At 37.9% G+C, this 20,271-nt stretch overlaps 8 protein-coding genes across 8 annotated transcripts; 4 read left to right on the top strand and 4 right to left on the bottom strand. All coding sequences in view use genetic code 12, as the record gives it.

Moving 5' to 3' along the window:
- Positions 1–521: 521 nt before the first annotated feature.
- Positions 522–2,372, top strand: CPAR2_808490 (uncharacterized protein; the record flags this gene model as incomplete). Its single annotated transcript, XM_036808769.1, has 1 exon — positions 522–2,372. The coding sequence occupies one exon, from the start codon at positions 522–524 to the stop codon at positions 2,370–2,372; it is 1,851 nt and encodes a 616-aa protein (XP_036665472.1).
- Positions 2,373–2,631: 259 nt separating this feature from the next.
- TAF60 (Taf60p) lies at positions 2,632–4,131 on the top strand (the record flags this gene model as incomplete). Its single annotated transcript, XM_036808766.1, has 1 exon — positions 2,632–4,131. One exon carries the CDS (start codon positions 2,632–2,634, stop codon positions 4,129–4,131), a length of 1,500 nt encoding a protein of 499 aa, XP_036665471.1.
- Positions 4,132–4,187: 56 nt separating this feature from the next.
- On the bottom strand, positions 4,188–7,187 carry CPAR2_808470 (uncharacterized protein; the record flags this gene model as incomplete). Its single annotated transcript, XM_036808765.1, has 1 exon — positions 4,188–7,187. The coding sequence occupies one exon, from the start codon at positions 7,185–7,187 to the stop codon at positions 4,188–4,190; it is 3,000 nt and encodes a 999-aa protein (XP_036665470.1).
- Positions 7,188–8,417: 1,230 nt separating this feature from the next.
- CPAR2_808460 (MARVEL domain-containing protein) lies at positions 8,418–9,065 on the top strand (the record flags this gene model as incomplete). Its single annotated transcript, XM_036808764.1, has 1 exon — positions 8,418–9,065. One exon carries the CDS (start codon positions 8,418–8,420, stop codon positions 9,063–9,065), a length of 648 nt encoding a protein of 215 aa, XP_036665469.1.
- A 292-nt stretch (positions 9,066–9,357) lies between these two features.
- FUN31 (serine/threonine protein kinase) lies at positions 9,358–13,605 on the bottom strand (the record flags this gene model as incomplete). The annotated part of the gene is made up of 1 exon (XM_036808763.1): positions 9,358–13,605. The coding sequence occupies one exon, from the start codon at positions 13,603–13,605 to the stop codon at positions 9,358–9,360; it is 4,248 nt and encodes a 1,415-aa protein (XP_036665468.1).
- Positions 13,606–15,257: 1,652 nt separating this feature from the next.
- On the bottom strand, positions 15,258–16,445 carry CPAR2_808440 (uncharacterized protein; the record flags this gene model as incomplete). Its single annotated transcript, XM_036808762.1, has 1 exon — positions 15,258–16,445. One exon carries the CDS (start codon positions 16,443–16,445, stop codon positions 15,258–15,260), a length of 1,188 nt encoding a protein of 395 aa, XP_036665467.1.
- Positions 16,446–17,075: 630 nt separating this feature from the next.
- CPAR2_808430 (uncharacterized protein) lies at positions 17,076–18,725 on the top strand (the record flags this gene model as incomplete). The annotated part of the gene is made up of 1 exon (XM_036808761.1): positions 17,076–18,725. The coding sequence occupies one exon, from the start codon at positions 17,076–17,078 to the stop codon at positions 18,723–18,725; it is 1,650 nt and encodes a 549-aa protein (XP_036665466.1).
- Positions 18,726–18,770: 45 nt separating this feature from the next.
- Positions 18,771–20,105, bottom strand: LYS9 (saccharopine dehydrogenase (NADP+, L-glutamate-forming); the record flags this gene model as incomplete). The annotated part of the gene is made up of 1 exon (XM_036808760.1): positions 18,771–20,105. One exon carries the CDS (start codon positions 20,103–20,105, stop codon positions 18,771–18,773), a length of 1,335 nt encoding a protein of 444 aa, XP_036665465.1.
- Positions 20,106–20,271: the final 166 nt, after the last annotated feature.

The following is a 20,271-nucleotide window of genomic DNA, read 5'->3' as shown; positions in this document are numbered from 1 at the left end:
AAAAGAGGTCTTATCATTTCAATCAGTAGTAGGTTAGTAATTTCAATTAGTGTATAGTGATAGAATGGGTTTCTGTTGTGCACTCGTTTTATTGTATAAGAGGCGACCCAACACAGATCTAATTTGCTTTGGAAATTGTTGAGTCATATCGCGTACTTTTCACAAAAAGAAAGGAGCTTATCGGGAAAAGGGGTATATACGGTGCACATGGATTGGGTGATCTATACGGAAGACAGTCAAAGAGTGGCTGACGATGATGATTGTTGATTGTGTGTGTACTTCATAGATTGTGCTGTATATCACCTGTTTTCTGTGCTTTGTATTTGGTGTTTCCTGTATATAAAAAGTGGCAATAGAAAAAGAAAAAGAAAAAGAAACTCTCTCTCTCTCTGTCTCTCTCTGTCCACCAAAAAGAAAATTTATACGACGCATCCCATCAAACAAAAGCCTTTTATATATAAACTACTCAGGAGTTCAACACCAGTAAATCTTCGCCCTTGAATACTAGTGCAAAACACACGATGTTTAGATTAATAAATACTTCCCAAGGGTTACGTCCCTCATTGATTCTGAAGATCAAACTAGCCAAAAATGGATCTAGTGTACCACTCACAACTACTTCCTCCACCACGGCACAGCCTTCTCCACTCGACTCAAAGCTTTTTTTCAGAAACAACTCAACCACCTCTGCAACAGCTGGCAGCACCTTACTGTCGTCTTCATTCCAAGAAAAGCCACTCACTGCTGAATTTAAAGAGAAATTCCCTTACTATGAACATAGACATCATCAACCCAATTATACCAATAATTGGAGTTCGAGAAATGCATCCACTTACAAAGATATTGAAGAGATTTCCAATTTAATCCAGGATGAAAAATTTAGACAACTGATGTCCGAAAAGGATTTATACAGGTATGCGGCAAATTTGTATAGCGCCACAATAACGCTGAGAAAAACCAGATTGGGTAATTCGAGAAATAGAGACAAGGATCAAGCCAGTGCTTTTAAGGAAGATGTCATTTATCAAACTGCTATATTAAACTTAACGGAGTTAGTTGCAGCTGGAGACTTCAACAATGTCTTGTCAAGTCGTATATTATTCAAGATATTTGGAACACTATTACAATTTAAATTGAATGCCGAGATTATGAGTTTATGGGAAAATGGAGTTAGTCAATCGGAAAAGTCGAATGACAATGGTGTAGGACAATTATACTTGAGTCATGATGTGTTATCCATCGTGCTTCAAGTGGCCTATGAGACAAAGAGATTCACTTATGAAGAAATTAAACTGATTTATAACATGAGTGTTAATGAAAATGAACCAGTACATCCATTCTTGTCCGACCGAATCGGTCAAGTTGCCATTATGGAAGGTGATCATGCTAGAGGGTTGGATGCTTTGGAAGAATTGATGACATTGTATGAACAAAAACCAGCAGAGAAATCGATTTTGGGAGGATTGGCTCAATTGCATTTATCATTTATTGGACAATGTAAAGATGTTGTTATTGCCAAGAGATTCTTTGACAAGGCAGTTGATAGTGCTGATTCATTACCTTATGTTGTTATTTTGAAAGCTCCTTATATGGTTTCATTTTTGGAAAATTGTATCAACGCTGGTGACTCAATGGAGGAAGTTGTTGATTTATGGAGTCGTATTTCAGCTCATTATGGTGAGACTAGTGCTGCTACAAACTCGTCCAAGCTGGCCACAATCAATGCTGGTTTGTTTAAATTATTCTTTGATAAGTACCCTGAACCAAATGAAGAATCAATTAAACTTTTGAAATTGATATTCGCCAAGTCACCCAATATTGATGAGGTGTTTTTAAATACTTTGATCTCGAATATGCAGTGGACAGAAAAGAGTTTGGTTCAGGATGTAATTGATGCTTTTGAAAGATTCAATGTCGACAAGAGTATTATTTCTCGTCGGGTTATTTTGAAACAAGCAGGCAAAGTTGATTACTCAGTACCAGAGATTTTGCAATTATGGAATAACTTGTTGGCTAAATTGGATGCTGAACACTACAAATACATTGCCAATGCCGATTGGTCAGCACTTCGAGCAGCAACTGCGTTTTCTGAAAATTACAAAACAAAAGAAAGATTGGGTTTGTACTTGTCGCTTATTAAAACATACAAGAATTATATGCAACATAATGGAGCTTGTATTAACTTCATTAGAGGTTGGATTAGAGACGCCAATGTATACAAAGAAGTTTCAAGAATTACAGTTGAAGAAGATCCTCATTTCGAAAATGAAGTTGCCATTGATGTCCCACAGTTTCAAAATTTGAGAGAGAATGTTGATTATAGAAGTGTAACTAAAAAGGTGACCGATGCTAATCCAAGGTTACTTGATTAGAAAGGGAGAGCAAAGCGATGAGGAGAAGCATGTAAAGCAGCGTTATTTTTTATAGACTTTATTAATACCTAATATCAATGTAAATAGAGATGGTCTAGTATGATATAATGAATTTGGAATGGTACTTCAACTTCTCATATTGTGTTGTCGCAAAAGAAAGCAAAAGCGGAAACTAAAAAAAAAAAGAAAAAAAAAAAACAAATCCACCACTTCTATACACAAACCAACTCTTCCCACCCGAACCCACATCATTACAATCATGGACGCAAGAGTCCCGCTATCACACTCGTTATGGTCACCATATGATACAGTCAAAGATTCAGCAGACTCTTTAGGGATCAATCTCCCTGATGAAGCCGCCAAAAACCTAGCAATGGATGTCGAATATCGTATCCATGAGATCTTAGAATTGGCAATCAAATTCATGCGCCATTCCAAAAGAAAACTATTGATGACTAGTGATATTGACTATGCTTTGAAAATCCTCAATGTTGAGCCTTTATACGGTTACGATAATTCACAACCAATAAATTTCAAAGAAACAATGGTTGGAGCTGGTGGTCAAACATTGTATTATCTCGATGATCAAGAAATTGAATTTGAGAAATTGATTAATCAAGAGTTACCAAAAGTGCCACGAAGATGTAATTTCACTGCTCACTGGTTGGCTATTGAAGGGGTTCAGCCTATGGTTCCTCAAAATCCATTGCCTTCAGATATAAAGAATTTACCACCAGCGATACGAGGTGCCACTTCATCGTATTTGGGTAATGACATCTTGACATTGGGAAGTAACTCTGCCTCGGGAGTTGATGGACAGGATGGTACTGAAGATGGATCAAAGAATAAGAACCCAACTGATAAAGAATTTGACACTAAACCATTAGTCAAGCATGTTCTTTCCAAGGAATTGAAATTGTACTTTGATAAAGTTGTTGAAGTTTTAATTTCAACTGATCCCGAAAAGGAAAGTTTGAAAAATGCCGCTTTAACATCATTGAAATCTGATCCTGGTTTACATCAATTGGTTCCCTACTTTATTCAATTTGTAGCTGAACAAATCACCAATGAGTTACGAAACATTGAAATTTTATCAACCATGTTGGAAGTGATTTCGGCATTGGCTGATAACAAGACGATTTTCCTTGATCCCTATGTCCATGCATTAATGCCATGTATCTTGACTTTATTATTGGCAAAACGTATTGGACCCATAATTAATAAATCAGCTGAGAATTATCAAGAAGCATTGAGAGATCAATTGACTATACGTGAATTTGCTGCTATATTACTCGAACATATAATCAAAGTGCATGGCTCTTCATATTCAACATTACGACCAAGAGTAACGCGTACTTTATTACGAGCGCTACTTGATTCAACTAAACCGGTGGGGACTCAATACGGTGCATTGTTGGGGTTGAGAAATTTCGGTAATGAAGTATTGAAATTGGTTCTTGTTGGTAATTTGAAAATTTGGTATAAATCAGTAGTTGAGCAAAATCAATCACAATTTGAACGCGATATTTTGATAAATACCGTGCTTGATATACTACGGAAACTCAGTGTGAAGGTTGAATCTAGTGCAAATGGAGATAACATGGATGTGGATGATGTTGATGTTGACTCTGGTTTATCTGATGAAATCAAGGACAAGTTGAAACAAAGGATTGGCGAGCCATTGGCTGAATTGGTGCTAAAACAGCAAGATGCTAAAGATATAACAAGAGGTATATTCTTTGGCGAAGTCGCAGTATAAAATAGTGCAATACTGTAATTCATTAAGTTATCAGAAGAAATTATTCTATATCATCTTCATCGTCGTGAATATGTAGCCCGAGCTTTCTTTTTTTTGGGATTAAGTATTTCATCCGAATCATAACCTTCATCATCACCACCAACATGGCCATCTCCGTCTCCATCTTTGTTTCGTAGTGATAACAACCCAGCAGTGGCGTATGCATTATATATAGGTGACTCAGAAATAGCAATAGCATCACCGGGCTTGGTCTTGTGAGCCGAGGGAGTTGTAAACGCTCCATTTTTATGCACAACCGGCGACTTGAATTCGACATCAGTCTCATTCAAATGTTGAACAAAGGGAGACTGAATTTTTTGCTGCGCACCTTGGTTTGGTGTAGCTTCAATGAGAGTAGCTGTGGAAGATTGAAGTTTGGAGATGTCTTGTACTGGGGTAGCTTGTACATCTAATAGCTTTTGTAGTTGTGGACTTTTCCGCTCATTTTGTACCGGTGTAGCTTCAACAATCATATCATTGGGCGTCACAGCTATAACACAAGGTGCTTTGTCAGTTGTCTGTTTTTTCGGTGTTGCCGCAACCACATCATATTGTTGTCCCTGGTTCACAGAGGTAGCACCACCAACAGCACCAGATGCTACCGAATGTAGTCGCTGGGTCATTAGACTAGACCCCGGTTTCAAAAATGGCGATGCCCTACCGTTTCTCTCATTTACATAATCGCCGGTTACGGGACTGGTGAATATGGAATCAGTAGCTTGATCTTGTCGGGTTCCAGTGCTTTCGGTCGAGTTTAATTTGGGTTTGCTTATTGGTGTGAAAATTTCCAAATCTATGATTCTTTGCTTAGCTGGTGTCGCTTCAATTTGTGACACTGACTTCATCATATTTCCACCCAAAGAACCATTACCTCCGCCAACGGTCCCATTACCAGCACCTCTAAGCGGTAATGTGCTTCGTTGTCCCGCTTTCATTGGCGTTTCTGCCACATTCACAATTGAAGTTGATCCTAATCGCGATTCTGGTCCTGGTCTTGACTGAGCCAGCATCAGGGTCTCACCACCAGCCAAGGTCTTGCTTCGCCGTGCTTGTCCAAAAATAAGCGACGACGATGCCAACGAAGAAGATGATGATTGATTGCCATTGCTATCCGCATTTGAACTAATTTGCTTTTTCAAATGTGGCGGCTTAAAATTCAAATCAACTTGTCGCTTATCCAACAATTCTCGTGATGTTTGACCTCCAAGACTCGATTTCGATCGTTTTAAAGACGCAATTGAAATGTCTTTAATTAATTCACCACTTGCACTATCATTCTTGAACAAAGGTTTTCTTTCAAAATTTCCGTGCTTCTTTGTTTCCCCATTACCATTTGTTTTGCCATTAGAATCAACTTTGTCAAAGCCCGCAGAGTGGCCCTTCTTTTTCTGACTCGCTTTCTTTTGCTTCTTGTGGTTACTGATTAACTTCATATTAGTATTCTTCATATTCAGAATAACATATTTCATCAACACCGGCAATGTCTTGCCATAATAAGGTACCAAAACATACGCCAAGAAGCCGTAACTCGATGATGATGAAGGAGCACCAGTGGAATCATTGGCGCTAGACACACCCGGCGAACCAATTTGTTTGTTATCAGGTGCCAACAAGACTTCCCATAAATTCAACCTATCAATCAACTTATTCAAGTACAAGTAGTAAGCAAACTCCCGATTTTTTATCCCATTCAAAGTGGATTGATCCAGCAACGTTGTCGGTTTAACACGTTTTCTCTTTTTACTTTCTGCTTCTTCTTCATTCCCCTTGTCCTTTTGTAATTTCCTCCTTTTGCGAATTCGAACAAGACTCACCTTCTTTTGCTCTTGACTTTGTTTCAACATCATTTGACTTAACTTTTGTAAGTTGTGGCTCAAGAAATCATCTTCGTTGATATTCCAATTTTGGAAAACTTCAAACAAAAGTATAAGTTGTAATTGAGCTTCGCGTACCTTCAACTCTAGCATTAGCCTCTGTAATTTATCATTATCAATCCCATCTAGTATGATCAGTTTTTCCTTCTCCATCTCACCACCACTTTCCATCTCCCTCCTAACAGTAAATCCAACTCTTTGTTTTAATTTCTCCTGATGCAACATTTCACAATTAGCCACGTCGCCACCATCCTTGTCATGCAAGAAAAACTCACCATTTGATTTCCCATCATATCGTGAATCAAACTTTTCCATATTGGAAATCAACAAATCAAGAATAGAAGCAACCGAATCAACATCGCCATGACAAAGATTCTTGAATCTTGTTAATGAAGCCTTGGGGAAGTAACTTAGTGGTTCATTCAACGAGTATAGTGAATGGTAGTATCGATTATTTAGGAATTGAAGTGGATCTTGACTTTCGTCGCGCTTTGAAGGCGATGTAAAATTGGGTAAAGTGAGTGCATTATTAGCATCATTGGTGTCGTGTTCGACATTGTGTGAATTGCCCTTTTTTGTCTCCATTGATATTGGCGGTTTCATTGAAAATGACTCTATAGCATCATCGGACGCCATAGTCGACTCAGTATTCTCCTCAAACTTTGGCGTTTCCTCTCCAACGTTTATCAAATCTGCCTCATTAGCGACACGATACAATTCACCCGCCCTCTTATCTTCCGCAACAGGTCCATTGATTTTGAAAACGCCCAAATAAGTACCACCTGTGGTACCCACATCCATCATGGGAAACACCACTCCCCAGTGGTTAAACTTGTCATCGATTCCAAATTTCAACTTACACAACCAATATCCATTGCGTCGTAGTCTTGATGTACTGCTCTTAAAAATATGCATAACAGGTTCGACTACAGATTTGGTACTCTTGTCGTTTGAGAGCTCTGATAATAGGCTCTGATGCGATTGGAGTGATGTTTGTTTCGGTATTAGATCAATTATTGATTGTAATTTGATCATGTAAATGGGGGTGATGATGATTTCGATATTGGTGCTTGGATCTAGGATACTGAATGTATCTGTCAATGTAACAACATCATTGAATTGCTCCCCTGTCTCTCGAATCATGCTAACGCGTAGGGGAAGGATTTTTGACCCATCTTAAATTTGCAAATTTCGGTTTCAATTGTTTGAGAAGTCGCATTGTCGCAGGTTTTACATTTACGACTTTTCTCGTTCTCAACTGAATGATTTAAATAGGACTCACTCTAATTTCCTTTTAAAATAGAGTTATTTCAAAATAGCAGAAATAAAGAATGAAAGAAGACCGTTTTGCGCATTTGATGTCCACTTGAACCTTTTGACTAACATTTCGTGTTATATTAATTTCACCAATTATGATTACACTTGCGACATTTCATGTTGAATCCCCATTTCAGTTGAGTGCACTTGTTAGCTCAATCGCAAGTGTCTGTGCTTTGCTGATTAACTACATTTATAATACTCTTGGTGTATCCACGGTCAGTCGTGCTTCTTTGGTCTTCGCTAGTATATATCCACGCAGTCGTGTACTTTAACTCAAGTGGAATCTCTACTATGCTAGACTTTGTATCTCGAAAACTTTTTGTGAAAAAGATAAGAATGACGTCACACAAAAGTAATTAAATTGCATTCACACTTTGGTGCACGTGTGTGGGACCCAACTAACTTAGCTTATCTGAGGAGAAATTGATGGTTCAATAATACGTACATATATATGTATATATATAGAGTAGAGCTGCATCAAGTGTAAAAAATAGCTCTCCAAAACATAGGCGATGTCTACTTATTAATGTTAAGCCTCCTTCCCCCCCCCCATTCCCTCTTATATTTTATTTAAACATCTTGCCAAAAAAAAAAAAAGAAGTGCATTCTTATCCGTCTATTTAACTAGCCGTGTAACACAAAGCATTATCATGTTCCGTACGGCGTTCATTTGAGTTTTTGAGTTTAGTGTATACGTTTGTGAAAGATCCACAGTTCTTTTTGGGGATCAAAATCGGAATTAAAATGCCTAACGCCGTGTAACCTAATAAACAATTAAGCTTATTGTTCAATTAACTAAATGTTTAGTGTGAAAATCCCATTGTTGGCCATACATGACTCCTATTTTTGGAGCCATGAACAACGATTTCTCCAGCCTCTCCTTTATTCAGTTCGTTGATATCAATTCCATTCGAAATGATTGATCTATCATCATCTTTTTTATTTATAGCCCATGTATTCCCACCCTTTCAGGAATCCCTCAATAACCAATAATCTTCACATACCTGTATATGTACATCCCATAAAGACAATAATCAATAAAAGTCGTAAACAATGGCCATCACTAGAACAACAATCAGCATCATATTTCGCTTAGCTGAATTTGTATTCGCTGTGATTGTGTTGGGTCTCAGTGCCGGTGTGTTAGCTGGTTACAACACCAACATCCCCCGCGTTACTTTCAATTTGGTCGTTGCCATCTTCGACATCATCTGGTTAGCTTACATTGCATTCATTGTCCCGAGTGTATTACGCAATAAAACACCCACTGCAGTAGTGTTTGCTGTTCAAGTTGTGCTTTGGGTCTTTTATCTTGCTGGTTGGTCGGTTATTGTTGCTAATTTCCCCAAGCACTGTAATAATAATGAGTCGTTTTATAAGCACAATTCGCCAGATACTTGTCGTGCCTATCAGGCAATCATGCCGTTCTCGATATTGAATTACGTTGTGCTCAGTACTGAATGGGGATTGTTTTATAGTTATACTTTGGCTCCTGAAATGAAAGCTTTCGGAGGTAAACATTTGTTGCAAAATACAACTTATTATGCGGGCGCTTTATTTAGTGCTGAAGTATCTTCAGATCCACAACATTGTGTTGGTAATGGTGCGGGTAAAGAAAGAGGTGGTGGTGGTGATGCTACTCCTACTTCTCGTGATGAAGAGGCAGGTGTTGGTACCACAAGAAATGATGTGAAGATGTAGAGATTGAATTGCAGCTGGTTGTGCCAATCGTGTATAAAGCTTTGCACCCCGTCTGTTAACCAAGATGATATGCTTTTAATTCAATTCTTCTTAGTAATATAATTTTCAACAATTTGATAACACTATTGGAATATCTCCACACAACGAAAAATTCCAATTATAATAAAAGAGGACTCTTTAGATTGAAAGTAAACCATGCTCTCTCAAAAATCACACATTCTATTTATAAAATCTAAAAAAGAAAAACTACCTTAAACTAAAACTATTTCCTCTACTTGCACTCCACTCTCAATCAAAACTTTAACCAATCATCTTCGAAAATATCAGTAATTGTCGGTCTCTTGTCCACGTCACGAACCAAGATCCGTTTAACCAACAGTAAACTCAAATCACTAACAACATAAGGAATCCGCAAATCGCCCTCCATAATCTCATCAACATTATAAAATGGATTCTCTTTATAAAGCATCGTATACAACAAGATCCCCAATGCCCAGATATCCTGCGGTTTACCTTCATATTTTTCACCTCTTAACACTTCGGGTGATGCATAATCAATTGTTCCCACAAACACATCAAATGGACCTTGTTTGACATATCCGGCAGATCCAAAATCAATCAATTTGATAAACCCGTTTTCATCAACAATGATATTTTCATCCTTGATATCACGATGAACTATACCTTCTTTATGCAAATGATAAACTGCTGATACAATTTGTTTGAAAATGAATTTACATTCAAATTCAGAAAGATCCTTTTTAACTTCAATGAAATCAAATAAATCAATTGCTGGGGGGTTGCCAAAAATGGGAGTTTCAAGATAATAATACTTCAGGTCTTCAAAGAAATCAATGATGCGAACAATGTTGGGATGCGGTTCTGAGTTTAAAAATGCCATAACTTGAATCTCACTAGGGATGGTGCCCAATTTACGATCACGAACCCAAGTATCAACAAGAATTCTTTCCTTGTCAATACACTTGATGATTATCTTGTATACTGGGTCTTCTTTATGTTGAGCCAACACAACTTTCGCATATGCACCTTCACCCATTTGTTTAATGATTTTGAATTCAGAAAACTTTTTGGTGCGTCTAGTTAAACCAACATCTTTGGGCCAGTGGGTAGATTCAGCCTTGATTGTGGATAACGATTGGTTTTCCAATGCCAAAATTTCCTCTTCGGAAAATGCAGTGGAGGGGATATTGTAGTCTAGATCAGCAGGAGTCATCATTATATCCTTCAGATCAATCGAATCGATATCTTGAGATTTATTGGCAGCATCGCCATCTCTAATCTCATCTGCCTTGGTCTTTTTGTAGATAAAGCTGTCCAAGCTGGTCATGGGCATAGCAAACGACGACGTCTTTACTCGACGCGTGCTCAGTGAGCGAGTAACTTCCCTCGGCGAGAACTCCAACAAGTCTTCTTCTTTACCATCTTCAAACAACTTTCGTTGTGAGGGGATGTTGTTTGCTGACGCTGCTGATCCACCTGTTTGAGTTCTAGTACGGGTGAGAGCCAATTGGTTAAGGTAATGATGATTGGGATGTGGCTGTTGTGGTTGTTGTGGCTGTTGTGGCTGCGGAGGCTGTTGCTGCTGTTGCTGCTGTTGCGGTTGTTGTGGCTGCGGAGGCTGTTGTGATGATTGTTGCGGCTGTGGTGGTTGTTGAGAATGAATTTGTGCCGCCTCTCCCAGGTTCAACAAATTCGACTGTGTTTGTGTCCGCGATGGTATTGACACCACCGAATGATCATCGGTAGAAGAAGCCAATGACATTGACGATGCTGATGAGCTCAAAGCTTCAAGCTCAGAAGTCAAACTAACATCTTTCTTGGTTCGCGAGTACGTCACCCACAAGATCAATGCATTATTTGTTGATACACGAGCTTGTACATCCACATATAGTGTCTTGCCATCACGATGTTTACCTTCAATTCCAGGACATTTGAAAAATATATCTTCCTCAGATTCAATTTCGTCAGGAGACTGTTGTTGATATTTGATCACTGAATCGTATTTCCTGAAAAAATGTTCTGGCAATACTAATCCGTTAACAACTTGAAAAGTTTCCATGTTTTTTTCAAGGCCAACACTCAAGATTTTGGTGAAATTAGGTATTAATTCATCAATTTTTCGATTACGCAAGTATTTGGCTGATCGGCCAAACAAGTTTTTGGCAATGGCATTGTTGCATGACATAATGGTAAAATCAGTGCCATTCAACACAAAGATACCTGCAATATACGGCATGGTGTGGATTTTCAATTTGATTTGTGGCTCAGCATCACCATCATCGTCATCATCCAACAGAAGTGCAGTTGATGTAATAGCGCAGGGGATATTCTCAGCTCCTTGATCAACTTGTATTGTGAAATACCTTGTGTGATTGATAAATTCACTATCACGCGCAGCGCTTTTCACCTCATTATTGCCTGAGCCATAATTCATCAATTCATTACTCATTGTTTCACTAAGCTCTGTCAATGACCCAACTTTATCCAACCCGTAAACTGATGACATACCACCAGCAATTTCATGAAAATTGTCAATCTTATACGAGTTGCCAAAAAACCCTGAATCTTGTTTACCTCCAACCCCCAGTATAATCACATCAAAAGCATCACATGGTATTTGGTCAAACATACAAATGATCAAATTGCCCTTCTTCTTGGCCCAAAGTGAAGTCCATGAGTAGTTTTGATCACCAGGTCGAACAATGGCCACAATTTCACCGGCAAACAATATTGAATCCTTGCGGCTATTTTCAAAAGTGTATTCAGTGATTCTTGACAAGACAAAATCACGAAATTGTGGAGCAATTAAATCCATCAATGTCAATGCCTTTATAGTTGTTTTTGATATTCCAAACATGAGACATGCTAAATCGTTTGCAGCTTTTACTGACCATGGCAAATCCGCCTCAACTGTAAAGATTGATTGCGGTGAGGAGTATTTGCTCGTGAGCATGGAATTGAATGGTCGTTTGGCATTAAAATTCTCTTGCTTTGTAGATGTTGGAGTGATTGGTGATTGATTCAGCGATTTGTCCCCCATTTGATCTATCCTGGCAAGCTCCTTCAATGCAACTGTTGAAAACGTAGTTGACATTGGCGATGCGGTAGATGTTGTTGTTGTTGTTATTGGTTCTTTAATGCTATTCTCTAATATCTCTGAAGTTGCTGCTGAGTTTTCAACAAATGGCATAGCCAATGCATAAATCAACTTTTTTTTCAATAAGTCATACTTGATTTTACTCTGTTCGTCATGAGTTGAAAGCGACAAATCATGTAGTGATGTTGCAACTTGAGTATTCTCCATTAAAGAATCCAAGTCGTGTTCAAGTAAATCAATGACGTCTTTGTAGTCATCGGTGGAGCCTAGCTGCTTTGGCTGTTGCTGCTTCGGCTGCTGCTGTTGTTGTTGTCTCTTCTTTTCGGCAATGGCATCTTGCTGCAAGTTTGATGGTGCTGAAACTTTTCTTGCATCTCTATTAACTATAGGAAGGCTATCTGATCTTTGGAGTGATGGCTTAAACAAAGCTGCCAAAGCTGCCGATGATGCATTTGATTGAAGTTTGTATTTTTTCTTATCCATGGTCTTGGAAGCAGTTGTTGGTGATGAAACATCATGTATATAGTCAGCACTATGATTTGGATGTGAAAATACACTTGATCTAATTGAACTTGCTGCTACGTCTGTTGTATTTGCTTCGTCGCCATCCATTATAGAAGTATCATCAATGATCGTGTTGGTTATGGATCTTTGTAAAGGTGTTGATTCTTGTTCAAAATGGTCTTGATTAGTTATAGATTTAAACAATTCTGGACGATCTTTCAAAATCTCCAATGAACGTTTTAAAACATTGAGTCGAAGGGCTAATGAATTGGGGGATAAATGAGCATATGAGTAAGCATGTGATGACTCTGACGGGAATTTTAAAAGATCTTGTAAGCTGTCATTGGCGTCTCTTTGTTGAGATACATCCCTGTTGCTGTTGGTATTGTTGTTATCTATTCTAGGAATAGGTGATGGTGCAAATTGTTCTGACGATGGGGTCTTTTTGTTATTTTCCAACTTGTGTGGGTGTGGTGGTAATGGACATATAGGGTGAGGTGGTGGTGGGTGTTGTGGCTGCACAGCCTTGATTACTGGTGACCGAGATAGTGGCGATGCCACTCTTTTGTTATTGGATGTGGATATTGAAGGGTATAGCCTATTGGGTTGTTCTCCTCCTAAAGTGAATGTAGGTGGTTTGAAATAAGGTGGTTTAGTCAGCGGGAGGTTGTAGTGGCTATGCATTTTACTGTTCTCGTTTTTGTTGTCGTTGTTATTGTTGTTGTTGTGTATTGACTCATCGGTCTGTGAGTCTGATGCTGATGCTGAAGAGGTAGTCATTGGAGTATCTTCTTTTCCTCCTACATCATCATCATCGTTGCAATAATCAGTTAGTGAGTTGTTTTCATCAGCTATTATTGAGTTTGTTAACGAGTGATCTGAGTTATCTGAGGAGTGGTATCTAGATGTAGTAGTCATTCAAAATAGGACAAAGAATGCGTTGTCTAGATCTAAATGTGTGTATAAGGTGTGTAAGGTGTGTTAGTGTGTGTGTGTGGATGTGGATGGGTGTGTTTCAAAGTACTGTAGTGTGATGGTATGATAGCTTGTGCTGTGCTATGGAGTCTATTGTAATGGTATCTATGAGTGTATGCTTCTTGTGCTGTGTCGTATTGTGGTGGTAATATTAATGTAGTAAGTTGATCTTGACCTAGTGAGTAAAGGAGATCTTGTGAACTCTAAACCAAAAGAAAAAAAAAAAAAAAAAAAAAATTAAATAAAATAAAATAAAACAAAATAATCTAAAACTGTGAAAACACTGTTGTTAGTGTTGTTAGTGTTGTAAGTGTTGTTGTTGTATTATTACCAAAGTATATTAACTGAAGTATTATTATGTTTCTTTTTATTCTTCTTTTGCAATTGTCTTTTTCTATAAGAATAGTGGTAGTCTAGTATCTACTTAGTAGGAAGTCTATGATTGGTTTGGTTGTAAGAAAGAGAAGAGTTGATAATTTCTTCCTTTCCCACTTGTCCCCTAATATAACTATAACTATAACTATTACTTTGGATACTACTCCTCTCTCCCTCTTTACCTCCTTTTTCTTTTTCTCTTTTCTGGTTGTAATTTCTTTTTTTTTTTTTTGCATTGTTTACTTAAATCTAATTTAGTTAGTATAGCCCCATACAAAGAGGAGTAGTAGTAGTAGTAGTAGTAGTAGTAGTGGCAGTAGTAGTAATAGTAGTATCTAACCAATAGAATCACAGTATCATATCTAGTAATCTACATAACCATAACTCATATTGTAACAAGTAAATCCTTTGTAGCTCTTACTACCTGAGTAATTCTATTTTAGATGGGGTGATATGCAATGGGTAATCGGAACTTTTAGTTAAATACCAAAAACAAACAGATGCTACCGTCTTCTTTCCTAATGGCAAGGCTGACACCGCACACATCCCACGATCCAAACTCAGCACAATAAACACGCATTTTGTAAGCCATGAGCTCTTTATTAGAGAAGAGGATGCTCTATGACGCACCCACTTCTTCTTTAGTTATAGAAACAAGAGCTTACTTTATAAAAGCCCACTTTAAAGTGCCAAAATTGACTAGTGAAAACTTTAAATGGAAACATCATGTGTCATTTGACACAAGGGTAAATTATGTTACGCTTTGCGAAAACCAAGAGCTACATTCTCAGTCTTTCAATGATAGCCATCCATGACTATCGTTTTTAACTTCCTTCTACTTGATCATGTGACAAGGTTGTACACCCAATCAATGGTGACTGTGGTTACCACACACACCATAACATACACACACAACTCCAAGAAAAAAAGAAAAAAAAAATTACAAAGACATATGTGTTGTGTATGCAGTAAATCACACAAAATGCAGACATTGTGTGATATTCTCAAATCTAGTAATTTCTCGGTTTTATTACTCCGTTCACGTGATTAGTACCATATCACTCTCATAAAAAGGACTCCACTTACAAACTACCATTGAGTTTTATTTGTCTATCTATCTATCACTACTTTTAAATACATACAGGTAGGCATATCTATGGGTATCGGAAAGAAAAACACAACGTTCTATGTATACAACGCTCTCATGTTAGCTACACCTTTCAATCCACTTTTCTAACCCATATTTCACTTCCTTCACTAGCACGCCAAAGTCGACTAATAGTTATACCCAATCCATACTTTTTTCTCGCCAATTCGTCTTGTTTACCCTTTAATTTCTCAATTGCACGTTGTATCTTAACTCGAGTATTGTAATCAACATCAACATTATACGGTGGTAACAAGTTGGTTAAAAATTGAATTTCTTTATCAATTTTAACTATTCTGGCTTCGTATTGATCGTATTTATGTTGTGCTGCTGATAATTTCTTGCGGTTCTCAACCTCGTGTGGGTCTACTAAAGGGTTAGTTGTAGTTCCTATTGGTGGTGATGTTGATGAAGACGTTGTTGTTGATTGGTATGGTTTAGTAGATGTATACGTTCCATTGGTTGAGGTTGGTACTGGTGATTTATGATGATGGTAATGATAATTACTTCCACCACTGCTGTGCCTGCTGTGACTACGAGTATGTCCGTGAGTCATTGCATCTGGCGATGGCGACGATGGCGTACTAATAGCTTCATGAGAGACTTTTCTGACTGTAAACTTAATTGGTTTTTTCTTTTGTGGTTGTGGTTGTTGAGTAGTAGCGGTAGTATTGTTGGTGTTTTTGGTAGTCAAATCATTGTAGAAATTGGTTTTAGAAGCAACTGATTGTGGGAGTTTGGTGATTTTCGTGGTTGACGTATTGACACTGTTTTCAGTAGATGTAGCCATTAGTGCTGGTCTATCAGAATCTATACTTTTGGTTGTAGTGGTGGTGGATGTTGTTGATGATGGTTGCTGATTTTCTTTGTTACTATCCGTAAGCTTGGTCTTGGAAAATGATTTTATAAGTTTACCAGTAGAACTGTCACTATCCAATGAAGAAATAGATGAAATTGATGGAGATTGCGTTGTTGCTGCTGCCACTGTTGTTGTTGTTGATATCTCTGCAGTATTCTTATTAGTAGTGGTGGTGGGTATTGTTGTTGTTTGGGAGTCGGAATTCAAAATAATATTTCCCTCTTCCCCCACTTTCCCACCGTCTTGTTGTTCTTCTTTAGTATGCTTTGATATTTTTTGGTCTGATCCAACATTACTAGTGACAACACCTCCCACTTCTTCTTGTAAGCCTGTGTCTAAATCACTACGTGGGATTGATACAACTGTGGTATTACCAACATCAAATGAATCGTCCTTTTCCATGTGTATATGTATGTTTATTTATGTATGAGTGTGAGTGTGAGTGTCTCTCTCTCTCTCTTTGGTTCTGTCTCCTATTTTGATGTTTTTTTTTTCTTTCTTTTCGTTCTCTTACACGATTTTTTTATTATTGTATTACATAATAAATATTTTATGTTTTTCTGGTCAAGTCACTCCAAAAAAACAAACTCAAGTAGACGCGTCATTTCCTAAAACTCTCAAATGTACTATAAAAAACTTGTACACTCAAACGAAATGATCTTAAGCAAAGGACAAGCCACAACCCTTGCAGGCAGAACTAAAACAGAACTTTACAACGACACTCGCTGGCGGCTTATATGGTAAATAACATATCCCTCTCAATCCAACTTTATGTTGGACAGATAGATTCTCTGAAGGAAATCTTTTGACTTTCCGTATTTTGTTCATAAGCCACAACATTCATCAAGTAACACATTTACATTTCTACACTCAGTGACACATTCTTTGCATACAGGCAGTACACAAATGGCTTCCAAAGCAAAGCAAAGCTTATCTTTGTGGTGTATACTCAGGAATCATGATAGAAACTTTCGCAAAAAAAACATCGGGTGGTAGCGCCTGCCTTCAATCCCGTGACTTCATCGCAGAAAAATGGCTAAAGAGTGCCCCCCACTCCCATTCAACGAGTGGCTCTTCCCCCCCCCCCCCCCCCCTTCCCGCAGTACAGCAGGCATGAGTGAGATTCTCAATCTTTCCTACGGTCAATATTCAAACAGTACAATTACCCATCTATACAACTTTCAAGAGTCTCAAATACCATACACTAAAGATACCAAACTCAATCATCAATTATCAACATTTCTATATAAATCAAAACCATATGGATCCACTACAGCAAACTATTATCCACGAGCACTTTTATTTGACTTACGTAACGGTTTAGGTGCATTGAACAAGTACGAGTATGCCGAAGAAATACCCCAATTGAACATACCCATCTTGAACCAGTCGCAACAACAACAACTGCAAACTACTCAACTGCAAAAGCATGAATATCAAAAGAGCTTGGATCAAGGTAAAGCTGATGCATCATTATTACATACAGGTAATACCAAGTATTGGACTGATTATAATAAACTCATATATAACCCAAAATCAATCATCACTCTACCTTCTTATCAACACCAGTACAACCTGTATGGATTAAATTTCAATCTACCACGGCAAAAATTTGACTTGTATTCCACTGGGATTACCGAATTCAAATCAATTGGAACGGAATCGGTGGAGGATTTTCGGTACTGGTTAGAGAAATGTGACTTCCTACAAGGTTTACAACTAGGTACCACCATTGATGATTCTTGGAGTGGGTTCACCACTGCCATGATTGAAGTCATTCAAGATGAGTTTTTCAATAATAAGGAGAATGTATGGATCTATGGGCAATATAATCATCATGAGCATCACCACCTGGAGCAGCATAGACAGTCTATACTTTACCAAGTCTCCCAAATCAAATCATTTATTGAACTTTATAAATCACTGAGTTTATTTATCCCCTTATTGCCCAATTACAATTCATCAATGTTATCGCTGTTAGATACGAGTTCTATTTGGCATACATCGTGCATTCCTGCTCTTTTCATAAATCTGATTTGGGGAGTCAATAACCAATATGTTGATCAAGTGAGTATGTTTCATATGCAAGAGAATTTGTTACGTGGAGATGAAGCGAGAAAGATTGTTAACGAAGTCAAGATTGTCGGGGAGGGAGATAGTGGTGGTTCTGGCGGTGGTACTGGTGTTGGTACTGGTGTTGGTGGTGATTTGATGGATATTGACTTGACCAAAGTGCGTGACTTGACTACATTGACTCAAGAGGCACGTAAACCTGAGATCAGTTTGGGTGTATCTCAATCGATGGAGAATATTCGATATATAAATAAAAACTACATTGTCAGAAACAAGGAGGATCTCAATACAAATGGCAACGCAATGAGCATTGATGATGATGATGGAATTCCAACAAATGTATACACCAACCCCTACATGACACAAATTACAAACACTGACACATTTCCCAACATTTTACAAAGCAAAAATGACAAGTTTCATATTGAATTTAATGTACACAATGGTATCAAAGATTATCTCAAGCCTTACAAAACAACAATTGAGAGATTAAAGTTGAATTTTAATGATTTAGTGGAAGATAAAGCAGAATTAATCGAAGATATAAGCAACATAATTCTGAGTTATTCATCAGGGTTTGAATCCGATGACGACGACTACTATGACTAAAGCATATGCACACATATATATATTCATATTAGATTCTTACCCTATCTAAAGAGTCTTTTCAACTAAGTAAATACCATAATCATCCTTCAACTCCTTCATAATAGGATCATTAATCTCTGAACTCATTGGTGCCAATAACCCACGTTTACTCAATGTTCCATTCAAAATTTGTTTAGTGGCAACAGCACAAGGAACACCAACCAATTTAGCCATCGATGAATATCCCTTGGGGTCACCGTAATCAACCAATGTAGAAGTTCTAGTTTCAGTTGAACCATCCTTGTTCTCAATTCCAAACTTGTGTTGCAAAATAACTAAATCACGTTCACCCGGTTCGTATTGCATCAATTGTTCCAAAGTGGCGCATAATGTGTCCAATGGGTTACCCTTGGGGGTCAATTGTTTATCTGATAACAATCCCAACCATTTGAAACCATCAAGAATCCGCTCCTCATCTTCAGGGGATTTAAACTTGGTTAAACTCTTGATTTTGGCAATGATGTCTTCAGCTGAAGATGATTTAGCTCCAATCAATTTAGCAGTAGCTTCATTCCATGGACCTGGTTTGGAGAAAATTTCCATTTCATCATCTTTTAAAAACCCAGTGTCAACAAGCACTTTAATGAATTCAGGGAAACCTTGGAATCTTAAAGTACCTCTAATGACAGTTTCGGCTTCGGGGATATTGTACAATTGTTTATAAGTGGTGGAATCTCTATTGGGGTAACAAACCAAAGCAAATCCAGGATAAATAAAGTATGGCTTGGCAGTAGCCATCAAATCTTCCGATTTAACATCAACAATTTGTCCATCTTGCCAATACTTGGCAGCATTTCTCAATGCCAATAATACACCTCTTGAACTCCATGAAAACTTGTATCCCAATGGATTGTCGGAGTTCTCAGGAGCTGGTAATCCACCACAATATGACAAGAATGATTTAACTTTACCACCTTGCTTATGAACATCTTCAATAGCCTTGACAGCGTATAAATGATCAATACCAGGATCCAATCCAATCTCATTCATAACGGTAATCCCAGCATTTTCAATCTCCTTTTCCAATGCCTTCAATTGTGGGTTAATGTATGATGTAGTGACAACGTGTTTTTTATTCTTGATGGCGGATTTGACGACATTGACGTGGAAAGTGTATGGGATCAATGAAATGACTAAATCGAATTTAGCCACTGCAGCATCTAAAGCTTCAGTATCATTGACATCTAATGAAATAGCTTGGGCTTTATCACCGGCTAATTCTTTAGCTTTGGATAATGTTCTGCATGCAACTGTGACTTCAATGTTGGGGTCTTGCGATAAGATGTCAACTGTTGGTTTAGCAACGAAACCGGAACCTAATAGTAAAACTTTTTGAACCATTGTGGAGGGTACGAATTGAGTTGTAGAAAAGAAAGAAAAGATATCTTTTGGTGGAAAAATGGTTGTAGAAATTTTGTCGGCGGTTAATTCTCTTTAAATTTTTCATTTTGAGCCTGATTGCACGCAATTTCTATTAGCGCTTTTATCAGAAAAGAAAAAAAAATCG

This window comes from Candida parapsilosis, contig 005807, assembly GCF_000182765.1.
Source record: "Candida parapsilosis strain CDC317 annotated contig 005807".
NCBI classification, from domain to species: Eukaryota; Fungi; Ascomycota; class Pichiomycetes; order Serinales; family Debaryomycetaceae; genus Lodderomyces; species Lodderomyces parapsilosis.
Note: the sequence above shows the minus strand (reverse complement) of the source record. Positions and strands in the feature narration are given on the sequence as shown.